This window comes from Solanum tuberosum, unplaced genomic scaffold (assembly GCF_000226075.1).
Source record: "Solanum tuberosum cultivar DM 1-3 516 R44 unplaced genomic scaffold, SolTub_3.0 scf00036, whole genome shotgun sequence".
NCBI lineage: Eukaryota > Viridiplantae > Streptophyta > Magnoliopsida > Solanales > Solanaceae > Solanum > Solanum tuberosum.
This window is the reverse complement of record NW_006238960.1, coordinates 2,382,929-2,397,062: the sequence shown is the minus strand read 5'-3', so window position 1 is coordinate 2,397,062 and position 14,134 is coordinate 2,382,929. Positions and strand designations below refer to the sequence as shown.

Here is a 14,134-nt window from a genome sequence, read left to right as displayed (position 1 = left end):
CCCCCCCCCCCCCCCCAAAAAAAAATAAAAAAAATAAAAAAAAAGAACTAACTCCTTCAATTGATCAACTTTTTCTCACATTTTTCTATCATCCCATTCCATATCCCCTTTGATTTACTTTTGGCTCCCATAGCTAGGATGAAGAGGAAAGGTGATAAGGATCACCTTGTCTCAGTCCTTTGGAGAGGGAAAAAATCCATTGGGGGTCATGCTTATTAGGATTGAAAACTTCACTATGCTAATTCAATATTTCACCCATCTTATCCAGTTGGCTCCTAAGCCCATTCTTTGCATCATCATCAAAAACAACCAGTTCAAGTGATCATAGGCCTTTTGGATATAAAGTTTGCATAAATATCAAGGTCGTTTGCTTCTTTGCCTGGATTCCTTACAAAGGACCCAAGGTAGTCCCCTGGCTGCACCAATCTCCCACCAAGTTTCTTCCCTCTCCTCCCTGCCATTTGGAGCATAAACTCCTATGAGATGCCAATTTACATCTTGGCACTTTGCTGTGAAACTGCAGGTGACACTGCACATGCCTACAATACTAATTTTCCCTTTCCATACTCTTTTGTCCCACACTATGACAATGCCTCCTCTAGTCCCACTAGCCTCTTATATAATCAACACATTTGTTTCCCCAAACTTCTCTGATTATATTAGTGATCTCCCTTTCCACCTTGGTTTCCAGACCACCCTTGCCTTCTAGGTTCCATCATAGCGGCGGTAAAAAAATGTTATACCTTTCCAAATGCCCAATTTGACACCAACGTCGTTAGCTACACCATGAGCATTTTGAGCCTTGACATTCACAGTCTTAACACAAGAGTTAGTTGGAGCGAGCTTGAACTTTAGTACTTTTGTTGCGACCTTGGTCACAAAGCTGTGAGTTGCTCCAGTGTCTACCAGTGCACGGGTGAGCTTGTTGTTGGTTGTGAGATCCTCGTAATGATTGCATCATCATTGGGTTGGATAGATTGCTTCTTGATAGTTGACATAGTCCTATATACACAACTGTGTTGCACCCAAACTCTCTCCTTGCTTTTGCCCCTTCTGCTTACACACTATGGCACTAAGACTTTAAGTCAGGACAATTCTTGAAACCGTGCGGACCTCTATATATAGCAGCCCTTCTTCTCGACTTGTGCTTTCTTCTTGGCATAGCTCTAGCAGCCACTCAACTTCTTGTAATCGGACTTGTTGCCATCTTGAGTTTTAAGGTGTTGTTGGTAGGTCTCTGTGCTTTTTCCATGATCTCCCCCAACTTTTACATTGCTACCCTTCGACTCCTTGCCTTTATTTTTGTCATACCTGTCATGTCGGAAATCCATCAAAAAGACTTGGCCTCCACTATGGCTTGTTTTATACCTGTGACTTGTCAACTCCTGTTTAGCCCAATTTTGCAACTCCTCCATAAAGTGGAACAAGTCATTGTTGGTGAGATTGGGGATTTGGAGCATAAGGATGGTGAGCTCCTTGATATAGTCGTGTATGCTCCGTGTCTACTTCAACCCCTGAAGTTTGTGTCTTGCCTTGTACAAGACATTATTTGGCAAGAATTGCCGCTTTTGAACTTGACCTTGAACTGATCCATGTGCTAATTGTGCACAGACCTCTCTCAACATCTGTCAATTTTTGTCTCCACCATAGCATGGCAATCTGTGACAAGTACAACGCTGCGGTTTTGATCTTGACATCATTGTCCCTTATATTTCCATGTCAAAAATAGTATTCCAAGTGTCAAAGGAAGTTCTCTACTTCTTCTGCATCACGAACCCCTTTGAACACTAGTGGCTTGGGAGCCTCGATCTTTGCCTTTTTTGTCACAACAACGTTCTTGGTTGTCTTAGTCACACTAATATCTAGTTGCTCTTCGAGTGCCTCTATCTTTGCCTTCATGGCATCGATAGTGCTCTACGCCTCCATGAGTTTGCACTCTAAAGTAGTGATGGTCTGTCTTGTCTTTATCTCAGTCTGCATACGTCCATGCAAGTTGTTTCGTATGCTTTCGATCTCTTCAAGAGTATGCTCGCTTAAAGTGCCTTCAACCTTCCCTAAGCATTGTCCAAGTATCTCGATTGCGTCCATCGCTACATTAACCTTCATGACCCACTTGCTATCGAGTGAGACGTCCTCGAGGAGGACCTCTACATCATCCTTGCTTGCCTCCATGGTAGAAGGTTATTGGGATCTAAGTCCTTTGTTCTTCTCAACCTCGAGCGACACCTTCTGGTTCTTGTTGGTGACATTCCTCTTTTTGTTATAGCCCTTCTTGATAGCGGCATCCTAAGTGATGTTGGCTTGGGTGTTAGCAACATTGATTTCTAAGTTGTTTGCCATTCCCTTAGTTGCAATCTTTCTCTGATACCACATTGTCACATCCTTAGTCTTCTACTAAGCACATGTGCAACACTTGATAACTTGCTCACATTCTTGCACCACTTGCTCACGATCTTGCTATGCCAAATCAACCTAAAACTCTAGGAATTGCTAAGAGAATGGTAGAGAGAACATAAGAGGATTGCTAGGAAGGATTGTATTATAGAGAACTTTGATTTTTTGCTTGATGATTTTACTAATGGATGTCCTTTATTTATACTACTTACTTAGGGGCTAATATGCAAAAAATTAATATTACATAAGTCCCTACACATTTACAAATAAGATCTTTTTCTAGAATTCTCTACACGCCTATAATATTCTAAAGGCCTTTCAAGAATTCTTCCTAGATATTCTAGAGTATTTCCAAAAAACTCTCCATGGCTCTAGAATCTTCCCACAAATGCTTATCATGAAGCTTCCATATAGACAACTTTATGCCACGTGGCGCGTCATCGCATCTAGTTTCAACCTTTGCCATGGATTGTTTCTTTTTTTCTTCTGGAAGGGTAAGTGAAATTTGGTACAATTATTTCAAATGGCACTACCTTCATTTCGACTGTGTATTCTAAATTTAGTGTTGCTTAGGCTCAGTGCTATTAATAGCAAAAACAAAAAACTCCAAGGTTCGTTGAAGCTTTAAGCGCATAGCACAAATAAAGTGTGAGCTTTAATAAAAAAAGGTACGAAGGCAGAAAATATAAATATATATGTTTACTCCAAATTATAAGCATGAATAACACATATATGAACAAAGAAATTGATTTTTTTCTAACGATAAAGTGAAATATCAATTGTTTAGTGTCACCACTTCAAAAGAGGCTCATTGGCAAGGAAAAATATGCTTTAGAACCTTGATGATGACATTGAAGTGCACACTAAATGAGGTGAAGTGCTCTACACCTTTTGAGCCTCGCTTCAGGACTTAAGCGTGCTTTTACCGTGCCTTTGGTAACACTGCCTAGGCTTGAGACCTAAGAGTGTTAGCATGGTTAAATTTCAAATTTCTCCTAAGAGGATTGGTCTAAAGACTTTAAATGAACTTTATGAATAGAAATCATTTCAACTTAATTCTGTCCAATAATTTGGCTGTCACTGAGTGGTTTACAGATTATAAATTGTTCCTTCATATCTTGCTATTTCTAATTGTGTTTAATGACTTTATTATGCGTTTCATATAAATATTGTGTCATTCTGTCTTGTTCCATAAGCACATGTTGGACTGCTGCGAAGTAATAACCAGACGCCTTGTTTCTATAATTGCAGCTTGCACGTAGCAATAGTCGACGAAATATGCCATCACAGTCTGATGAAGAGGCTCATCAGTTATCCTATTTACAAAAGCACCTAGGGAACATTCTGTCTCTTTTGTCGGAGTCAGTGGAAGGAGATTGCGAGGAATCACTGGTTTGTGAATTTTAAACTTCATGTTTGTCACACCCCTCTTGTTATTCAATTTGCTCGGTGATTTTCTCTGATATCAACAAGACAATTCTAAGGATTTTTCTAACAGAGGTGATGCAGGATGACCTTGGACTCTACAAGGTTTTAACTTGTCTTGCAACTCGGGGTGTGAGCTTGAGAGAAACAATGCAAATACAAAAGAAATTTATCAAAAGATAATTTTTTTTGCAGTTAAACAATACCAATAGAAACATTTGAATCAACCGTTGAAATGTGATGTATATTATTGTCCTAGTTAAGCCTCTAACTCGCGAATGACTATGCCATTTCTTTGCGTATTCTCCATCAAATTATCCAAGACTTGATCACTGTATGTGTCACTTATGCGCTCTAGAAAAAACTTTATTCTCTTAAATCGAGCATTTGAGTCCCCCCTTTTTTGAAATTGTCTTGTGATCCAAAATTGATCCACATCCTCCACTTCATAGTCCCTAGTATCATTAAAAACTAAAGAAGAATCATCATAAAGGGCTTGGGGAAAGGTAAGGGGTGCATAAAGATACCTCTTAAAGGGTGTGGTGGATAACCACAAAGATTGCACATATTTCCCACATGAATGAGTGGTGCACACAACTCGCTCTCGAGAACATATAGATATTTTTTTTCCATTGCTGGTTTCCTCCACAATTAGTAAATAGAGGCTCAAAAATTGAATTGCCATCATCCAATCCAACCATTGATAATTCCAAGATGCCATGTTAACTAAGGCCTAAGGGAACACAAAACTACTCTAATCATGTAAAGGAAATAGGGAAAATTAGAAAAAATGTCCATTGGGTCAAAATTCCATGCAAAAAATAATTCAATTATCATTAATTACTTAAAATGGCCTTTCGGCCACTTTTAATTTCCAGCGAAGTGCACTTTTCATCTACTGATTCCCCTTTCTTCTTCGGTCCTCTTCTTCTCTAGCCATTAATGGCTTCTTCTTCTCTTCCTCCTCCTTCCTTCCCAGTCCTTCTTCCTTCTTGCTTTGTTGCTTTCCTTTTTCATTCCTCCTCCCCCTCCTCCTCCTCTTCTTTCTTCCTCTATGTTCAACCATTAAAGCTTCTTCAAAATTGATTCTAAAATTCGGCGTGGTAGATCGTTTCGAGTGAATTATATATATTTTTTTGAGAAGGTAACATAAGTGAAATATATGTCAAAAGACTCAAAATATTGAGAGGAGCTCATATCTAAAATTTAGGACTGTTAAGATGAGATTTTGAGTTCACTTATGTTACCTTTTGAGGAGCTCCATGGGTTTCTTCATTAAGTGCTGGGAGATTGTGAAACAGGACATTATGAATGCCTTTCATAACTTCCATGAGCAAGAAGTTTTTGAAAGAAGCTTCAATGCAACATTCATAACTCTTATCCCTAAGAAGAAAGGTGCTAAAGAATTAAGAGATTATAGACCTATTAGCTTGATAGGAAGCATCTACAAATTATTCTCCAAAGTATTGACAGAGAGGCTGAAAGGAGTGATCTCCAATCTGGTGGATGTTCAGCAAATGGCTTTCATCAAAGGCAGACAAATCATGGATGCAGTTTTAGTGGCAAATGAAGCAATAGATTCAAGAGTGCAACAAAAGAAGCCTGGTATCCTGTGCAAACTAGATATTGAAAAAGCATATGATCATGTAAACTGGGAGTACTTGCTACGCATGCTGAAGATGTTGGGCTTTGGGAAGAAATGGATACATTGGATTAAATTTTGTATATCCACTGTTAGTTATTCTGTGTTGATTAACGGATCACCTGCTGGCTTCTTTAAGGCTCAAAGGGGTCTCAGGCAAGGAGATCCTCTGTCTCCTTTCTCGTTTATCATTGCCATGGAAGGACTGAATACTATGTTCAAAACAACTAATTTGTATGGATGGATAAAGGGTTTTGAGGTAGCTAGGGCTGGGAGTAATAGCCTAGAGGCGACTCATTTGCAATACGCTGATGATACCCTCATATTTTGTGATGCTGATAGAAACCAATTGAGACATCTCAGAATAATCCTAGTGCTCTTCGAAGGCATCTCAGGCCTTCACATAAATTGGGGTAAGAGCTTTCTTTATCCCATTAATGATGTGCCCCACATGATTCTGTTGGCATCTATTCTAGGAGGAGAGGTAGGGTCTTTGCCAACCCTTTTATCTGGGAATGCCTTTGGGGGACAATTCAAAGTCCATTGAGATTTGGGATACTGTTTTTGAGAAATGTGAAAAGAAATTAGCAAGATGGAAGACCCAATACTTGTCAAGAGGAGGTAGACTGACTTTGATCAACTCAGTCCTTGATGCTCTTCCAACATACATGATGTCCTTGTTTCCCATTCCAGCAGGGGTCATCAAGAGATTGGATAGTATTAGGAGGAACTTCTTGTGGCATGGTGACAAAGAGAAGAAAGGCTACCATTTGGTCAAGTGGAGCTCAGTCATTTGTGCAAAAAAATGGGGTGATTTGGGTATCAAGAACCTGAAAATCCAAAGTACAGCTCTAATGATGAAGTGGTTGTGGAAGTTCACCAAAGAAAACCACTTATTATGGGGAAGAGTGATTAAAGCCAAATATGAACAAGAGGATAGCTGGATGACCAAGGAAGTCAATACTCCATATGGGGTCAGCCTATGGAGGTCTATCAGATCCCTCTGGAGTGAGTTGAAAACTCAATCAAGAATCAAAGTGGCAAACGGAAACAAAACCAGATTTTGGAAGGATAATTGGCATGAGGTTGGTATCATGGAACTGGTCTTTCCAGATATCTTCAACCTAGTACTTCACCAACAGTATACTATAGCTGAAATGTGGACATCTGACGGGTGGAGCTTGAATTTTAGAAGACATTTCAATGATTGGGAGGTTCAAAGAGTGGCTGATTTCCTCAGCAAACTTGATCAATTTCCTGGGGTTCAAGCTGGTGAAGATCATTTATGGTGGCAGGGCAACTCCAAAAGCATTGTTATGGTGAATGTTGCCTACAAAATTATGAACCAGTCCAACCACTAGATAGCAAACTGGCCATGGAAGCAGATTTGGAGGATAAAAGTTCCCCACAAGGTATCAATTTTTGTATGGTTACTAGCAAAGGAGGCCACTTTAACAGTGGACAACTTGATGAGCAGAGGTATGACACTGTGCTCAAGATGCTTCCTGTGTAAAGAAACAGCTGAGACAGTCAACCATCTATTTCTGCATTGTCCATTCACAGCTCATTTGTGGAGAATCATCCTAAACCGTAAGGGTATAGCATGGACAATGCCAGGCAAGATAACAGAGGCTCTTAGCAGCTGGGAAGGAATATGTTCACATGCAAAGGATAGGAGTAGATGGAGAATTGTCCCAGCTTGTATCTGGTGGACAATCTGGAAGGAGAGGAATTCCAGATGTTTTGAGAGCTTAGAGAATGATGTGCAGAAGATCAAGTTGAACTTCATCTTACTGCTATGTTTTTGGTGTAATCAAATTTATTCTAATGATACTGTGTCTATCATAGATGTTCTAGATTCTTTATAGCTAGAAAGGAAAGACACTAGAGCTCTATTGTAAATATGGTTTCAGTACTACCCAAGTACTGTTTTGATCCTTGAAATGATACAAAGTTACTGATTTAAAAAAAAAAGATGAGATTTTGAGTTGGTAAGGATTGAAAGACTCCATTAGCTGTTACATCTTCTTTAAAGTCCGATTTAAAAATTTGACGTGCTGCCAACTTGAATTGTTTTGAGTAAATAATATATTAGAAAGATCCAAAACATCAAGAGGAGCTCATATCTAAAATTTGAGACTGTTAAGAGGATATTTGAGTTGGTCAGGATTGAAAAAAAATACAACAACAACCAACATACCCATTGAAATCCCACAACATTAATCAAATTTCCAATATCATCCATTTTGCTTGATTTTGACTTGTTTTGCTCTGAACTTCCTCCAAAGGATAAAAATCTGAAATTTAAAAATAAATTCAAATAATGCGCTAGATTCATCAATTAAAATTTTAAAAGTTCAAGTAAGAGCTTGTTTGACCAAGCTTCTTGTTCTACAGACTACAGAGAAGAGGGAAAGAATACGCAAACCAATTTTTTTTGCTTATTTTATTCATTCATGTCATAGAAATAAATAGATGAAAGACTCCTATTCTATTTCAACCAGGGTACTAAATAAGCTCCTATTCTACATTAACTAAATAACTAAATTTTCAGAACTAGAATACTAAATTAAAAAGAAACAATAACGGTAAATATCTCAATACTTCAAGACTCCTCCTTGATATGTTTGCTGGTAACACCAAGTTGCCACAAAGAGTTTCAAATCTGAATTTGGGAAGAGCTTTGGTAAATATATCAGCGAGTTGATCCTCGGAACAACAATGAACAAGCTTGATTTCCTTCTTTTTCTCGGCTTCTCTAATGGCATGAAACTTGACAAGGATATGCTTTGTTTTACATGTTGCACTGTATTTTCTGCAATTGCAATTGCTGATTTATTATCAAACTTGATCTTAGTTGCAACTTGCAATTCCATTCCAAGATCCTTGAGAATTTCCCTCAACCAAATAGCTTGATTTGCTGCTGTAGATGGTGCTACAGACTCTGCCTCTGCAGTGGATTTCACCACTATTTCTTGCTTCTTTGAATTCCATGAAAACACTCCAGAACTCAAGGAAAAAGCATAGCCAGTAGTGCTCTTCATATCATCAATATTTCCGCCCCAACCACTATCAATAAGGCCAAGCAATGTACCTTCTTCAACCGGTCTAAACCATATTCCAAGTTGTATAGTACCTTTTAGGTACCTAAGCACTCTTTTCACAGCTGCAAAATGAATGTGGACTTTGCATAAATCTTGAAAACAAACTAGCAACATACATTAAATCAGGTCTTGAAGCCGTCAAGTACAAGAGACTTGCAATCAAACTTCTATAAAATGAAACATCACACTTTCAGCTCCATCTTCCTTTGAAAATTTGGTATTCAAAACCAATGGTGTAGGAACTAGTTTGCAATTTTGCATTCTGAATTTTTTTCAGAATCTCCAAAGCATACTTTTTCTGGTTGAGAAAAATTCCAACCTCTGATTGGTATACTTCTGGCCCCCAAAATACTTCATCTGTCCTTAATTGGACATTTCAAATTGTTTCTCCATGTTCACTTTAAACTTCTACAACTCTTGCTCATCACTGCCTGTAACAAGAAAATCATCAACAAGTAAAGAAACAATTAATGAGCCATCATTAGGGAGTGTCTTGACATAAAGTGTAGCATCATTGTCCCTTTTTTGGAAATCTTGGTTGCACAATTTTTTTTTTGTTGAGAGAGTTGACATTTTATAGACAACAATACACCAATGGTGTATTTCAGTAGTAATTACGTCAGGAGTATACAGTAAGCAAAACCAAAAGATCTATCATTTATACCCCTCCTAAACTATCTAAAAAGTGAGTAATAGCCTCCACCTCTTTGGGGAGGACATGATTACACCAAAAATAAAGGGTTATAAGACAGTTCAACTTCAAACTCTGGAAAGGGATGCTCTTGTTTTCGAAGCATCTCTGGTTCCTTTCCTTCCAAATTGTCCACCAGATGCAAGCAGGGACAATCTTCCATCTCTCCTTGTGACCTGATGAATACCCTTTTCTATTCCAGCATGCTAGAAAATCTGAGGTGTGTCTTGGCATGGACCAGCTGATTCCCCTCAAATTCAAAAAGACCTGCCACAATTTCTCTGTCACTCTGCAATGGAGGAAGAGATGGTTTGTTGTCTCTGTTTCTATTTCACAAAAAAAACACCTGGAGCATAACTGTCTTCCCCTTTTCATTAGATTTTCCTGAGTTAGTACTGCTTCCCTAACTACCAACTAGGTGAAACAAGCCACCTTGTGAGGTACATTAATTTTCCATATCATCTTCCAAGGCCATGGTAACAACATTTCAGCTGGCCTGTCAAAATGTCTATAAGCTTGATTTTATTGTGAACTTCCCATTGTTGGCCCTCAACCATTGTAAACTGTCCTCCTTTGTGTCAAGGTTATTTGCCTGCTCCAAAGACTTGTAAGAATCTGCTAATTTGTCTATTTCCCAGTCATTCAACCTTCTCCTAAAAGATAGGCTCCATCCTTGGTTGTCTTTGACTTCTGCTACTGTTGCTTCCTTCTGTTGGTTCAGATTATAAATCTCAGGATGCAACTGTTTCAGAGAGTGTTGTCTAACCCACACATCATTCCAGAAGAATGTTTTCCTTCCATTTCCTATATCAATTTTTGAATTTCTCCATATTTTAGGCCACAGATTCCTGATTGTTCTCCATAAACCAACCCCATAAGGGCTTCTAACTTCCTTTGTAGTCCATGAATCATCCATGGCATATCTGGAGATTATAATATCTTTCCACAGACCTTGTTCTACAGAAGCAAACCTCCACAACCACTTCAAAAGGAAACTCTGGTTTTGAACTTTGAGATTCTTTGTGCCCATTCCCCCTTCTTTTTTGTTGTTTATCACCACTTCCCATTTCACCAGGTGATATTTCTTTCCCCCCCTCTCCATTTCCTTGCCATAAAAAGTTTCTCCTGATGGATTCTAACTTCTTTAAAACACTTCCTGGCATAGGGAATAAAGACATCATGTAGGTTGGCATAGCATCAAGCACACTATTAATTAGTGTCAATCTTCCACCCAAGGATAGGTATTGACTTCTCCAATTTACCAGCTTTTTTTCACAGTTCTCCACCATTGCATTCCATATGTTCTTTGATTTACTGTTTTCCCCTAGAGGCATCCCTAGGCAAGTGGTAGGCATTTCTCCCACTTTACCTCCTAAGATGCCAGCCTATCTGGGACTTCATTCACTGGGTAGACAAAACTTTTACTCCAGTTTATATGTAGTCCAGTAACAACTTCAAACAATATAAATATGATTCTTAGATGCTTTAGTTGATCTTCCTCTGCACCACAAAACACTAGGGTGTCATCAGCATACTGCAAATGGGAGATAGATAAACCCCTGGTGTCACTATCATTCGTCCAGGAACCTCTGATCATGTTGTTTGATTGTGCTGTTTTCAACATGTCACTTAGTCCTCCCATAGCTAGGATAAAAGGAAGGGGGAGAGGGGATCCCCTTGCCTTAATCATCTTTCAGAGGGAAAGAAACCAGATGGGGTACCATTTATTAGAACTGAGAATTTGACTGTTCTCACACAATACTTCAACCAATTTATCCACCTATTTCCAAAGCCTATCCTCTCTAGTGTGTACCACATAAAGTCCCAGTTGAGGTGATCATAGGCCTTTTCTATGTCCAACTTACATAGAATCCCAGGAATTTTAGTTATTTTCCTCACATCTACACATTCATTGGCTATAAGTATGGCTTCCATGATCTGCCTGCCCTTGATGAATGCCAATTGATGTGTATCCACCAGCTTTGACATCACTTTCTTGAGTCTTTCTGTTAGGACCTTGGATATGATCTTGTAGACACTGCTAATCAGGCTGATGGGCCTGAAGTCCTTCAATTCTGTTGCCCCCATCTTTTTTGGGATCAAAGCTATAAATGTAGCATTGAAACTTTTTTCAAAATAGCCTTGACTATGGAAGTTCTGAATGGCTCCTATCACCTCTACCTTCACCACATCCCAACAATGTATGAAAAAAGCCATGGTAAAACCATCTGGACCAGGAGCCTTATCTCCTGCACGATCAAAAACACATTCTTTAATTTCTTGTTCTCCAAATTGACTTTGAAGAAGGAGGTTGTCTTCTTCATTGAGCACAACTTGTTCTCTGGGGATGAATTGGGGTCTCCAGTGTTCATTCTCTCTCTCTCTGTAAAGGTTTTGGTAGAAACCTGTGATCTCCTCCCTAATTGTTGTTGAGTCTGTGACATTAGTTCCATTAATCAGAAGATTGTCAATGTTGTTGTATCTCTTGCGATTGTTTGCTGTTCTGTGGAAAAACTGTGTGTTTCTGGCACCCTCTTTCAACCATATAGCCCTGGATCTTTGCCTCCATGCTACTTCTTCTCTTTTTGCCACTTCCTCAAACTCTACTGACAGGACAGCCCGCAAATATGATTCATCTCCAGACAAGCACCTTTGTTCCTAGATCATATCTAACTCATAAAGCTTATTTAAGATGTTCTGTTTCTGTAAACCTAGATTACCTTTTACAGATTTGCTCCATTCTTTCAGTTTTACTTTGAGAGTCTTCATCTTACAAGCTAGAATGTAATCTGGTCCACCCACAAAAATTTCAGAGTCCCACTACCCCTTGACTTTCTCTTTGAAATTTTCAGTTTGCAACCACCAGTTTTCGAATTTAAAATAAGACTGTGACCTCTCCCAATTTCCACATTCTAGTAGCAGCGGGTTATGGTCTGAGGTGACTCTAGGCATAATAGTTTGTTTGATTTTCTTGAATGATATCTCCCATTCTTCTGAAAATAGGAACCTATCCAATCTTGCTGCTGTAACATGCCTATCTCCTTTTCTCCAAGTAAAGCTGCCACCTATGAGTGGTGGGTCTACTAATTCCATGTCCTCAATGAAATCTGAAAAATTCTCCATAGATTTGGTGATTCTGTTGCAATTCTTCTTCTCAGAAGGGAACCTCGCGACATTGAAATCCCCTGCAATCACCCAAGGGCCATTAAATAGACTCCTTACTGCTCCTAGTTCCCCCCAAACTTCTTCCCTTTCCTCTATGTTGTTTGGAGCATAGACATCTGAAAGGTGCCAGCTGAAATTCTGTGTTTTCCCCCTAAATCTTACAGTAATACAGTAAGCCCCTACCTAACAAACTTCTCCCTCCCATAAGTTGCTGTCCCATAGAATGATTATCCCCCCTTTGGTACCTCTGGCTTCCAATTGTGTGTGATAAATTTACCCCTCTATTCGCCCATAGTTCTTAAATTGTCTCCCTTATATCACCTCTTAATTTAGATTCCTGAAAACAGTAGACATCTGCCCTCCATTTGTGTACCACGTTCTTGATCATCAGCCTCTTCCCAGGATCATTGAGGCCTCTCACATTCCATGACGCTATGTTTGGTTGCACAATTGAGCATTGATTCTACAGTACCAAGCCCTTGGAGCTTGCTTCAACCCATATAAAGCTTTTTGAAGCTTATACACCTTACCTTCACTTCCTTGAACCACAAAACCTTCGAGTTGAGCTACATAAATCTCCTCTTTTAGAAAACCATTCAAGAAGGCAGATTTGACATCTAAATGCCAGATTTTCCACTTCATTTGTGCTGCCAATGCAATCAAAATTCTGATGGTGTCCATCCTTGCGTAACAATTCCAGGCTATTGAGAATAACCTTTAACGAGTAACTTTGCTTTATGTTGTTGATAGATCCATCCATGTTCAACTTCACTTTGTACACCCATCTGACTCTAATAACTTGCTTAACTTCAGGTTTGTCAACAAGTTCCCATGTCTTGTTCTTCTCAATCATGGCTATTTCCTCCATAGCTTGCTTCCATTTTTCAATTACGCTGGCATCTTGAAAGTTTGAATGTTCCAGGACCACAAGATTTACATCTTTTATAAATTTCTGCCAACGGTCTAGTGCCTCTAATAGAAAAACCTTCATCATTCTTTGCTTCCAAGTCTTCATTTGAATCTTGAAAAGCAGGTTCTACAACCATCTTTTTGATTTGAAAGATATTCCCTAAGCATCTTCATCCACCTTCACATCTCTACTTATAAAAACTTCCCTAGATTCAATATTGTAAATTCTATAGCCCTTAGAGACAGATCGAATGTGTGGATTCAAGATTGAAATGTGTTGAGCCTGGTGTAATGTGCAAATTGGACATTGAAAAGGCATATGATCATGTAAATTGGAAGTTCTTGCTGAACACCCTCAGACAAAATGGGCTTTGGAGAAAAGTGGTTGGGTTGGATTCATTTCTGCATCAGCACTGTCCGCTTTTCTGTTCTGGTGAATGGTGAACCAGTGGGCTTCTTCCCTTTCAGAAAGGGGGACTTAGACAAGGTGACCCCCTTATCCCCCCTTTCTATTTATCTTGGCAATGGAAGGTTTCGATAGCTTGATGAGAATAGCAATACAAAACAGATGGATCAAAGGTTTTCAGATACAGGGTAGCAGTGGACAAGTTAAAGAAATTTGTCATTTGCTATATGCAGATGACACTATCATTTTTTGTGAACCTCGGGAGGACCAAATAAGATTCTTAAAAACAATCTTACTGTTTTTTGAAGCTTCCTCGGGTTTGAAAGTGAAAATGGGGGAAAAGCAATTTATTTCCAATCAAGGAGGTGACAAACATTTTGAATTTGGCAGATTTTTTG

At 39.0% G+C, this 14,134-nt stretch overlaps 1 protein-coding gene across 2 annotated transcripts in view; it reads left to right on the top strand.

Annotated features, from left to right (window-relative positions):
• Positions 1 to 14,134, top strand: part of LOC102583029 (TBCC domain-containing protein 1-like) — a 50,040-nt gene that overhangs the window by 2,725 nt on the left and 33,181 nt on the right. For both annotated transcript variants that reach the window (XR_366929.2, XM_006342258.2), the window contains exon 2: positions 3,646 to 3,786. Coding sequence is in view for 1 of the 2 variants with exons in the window: in XM_006342258.2 (XP_006342320.1) it covers positions 3,646 to 3,786 (141 nt within the window). In the remaining variant the exon portion in view is untranslated. The remainder of the gene's footprint in view (positions 1 to 3,645; positions 3,787 to 14,134) is intronic.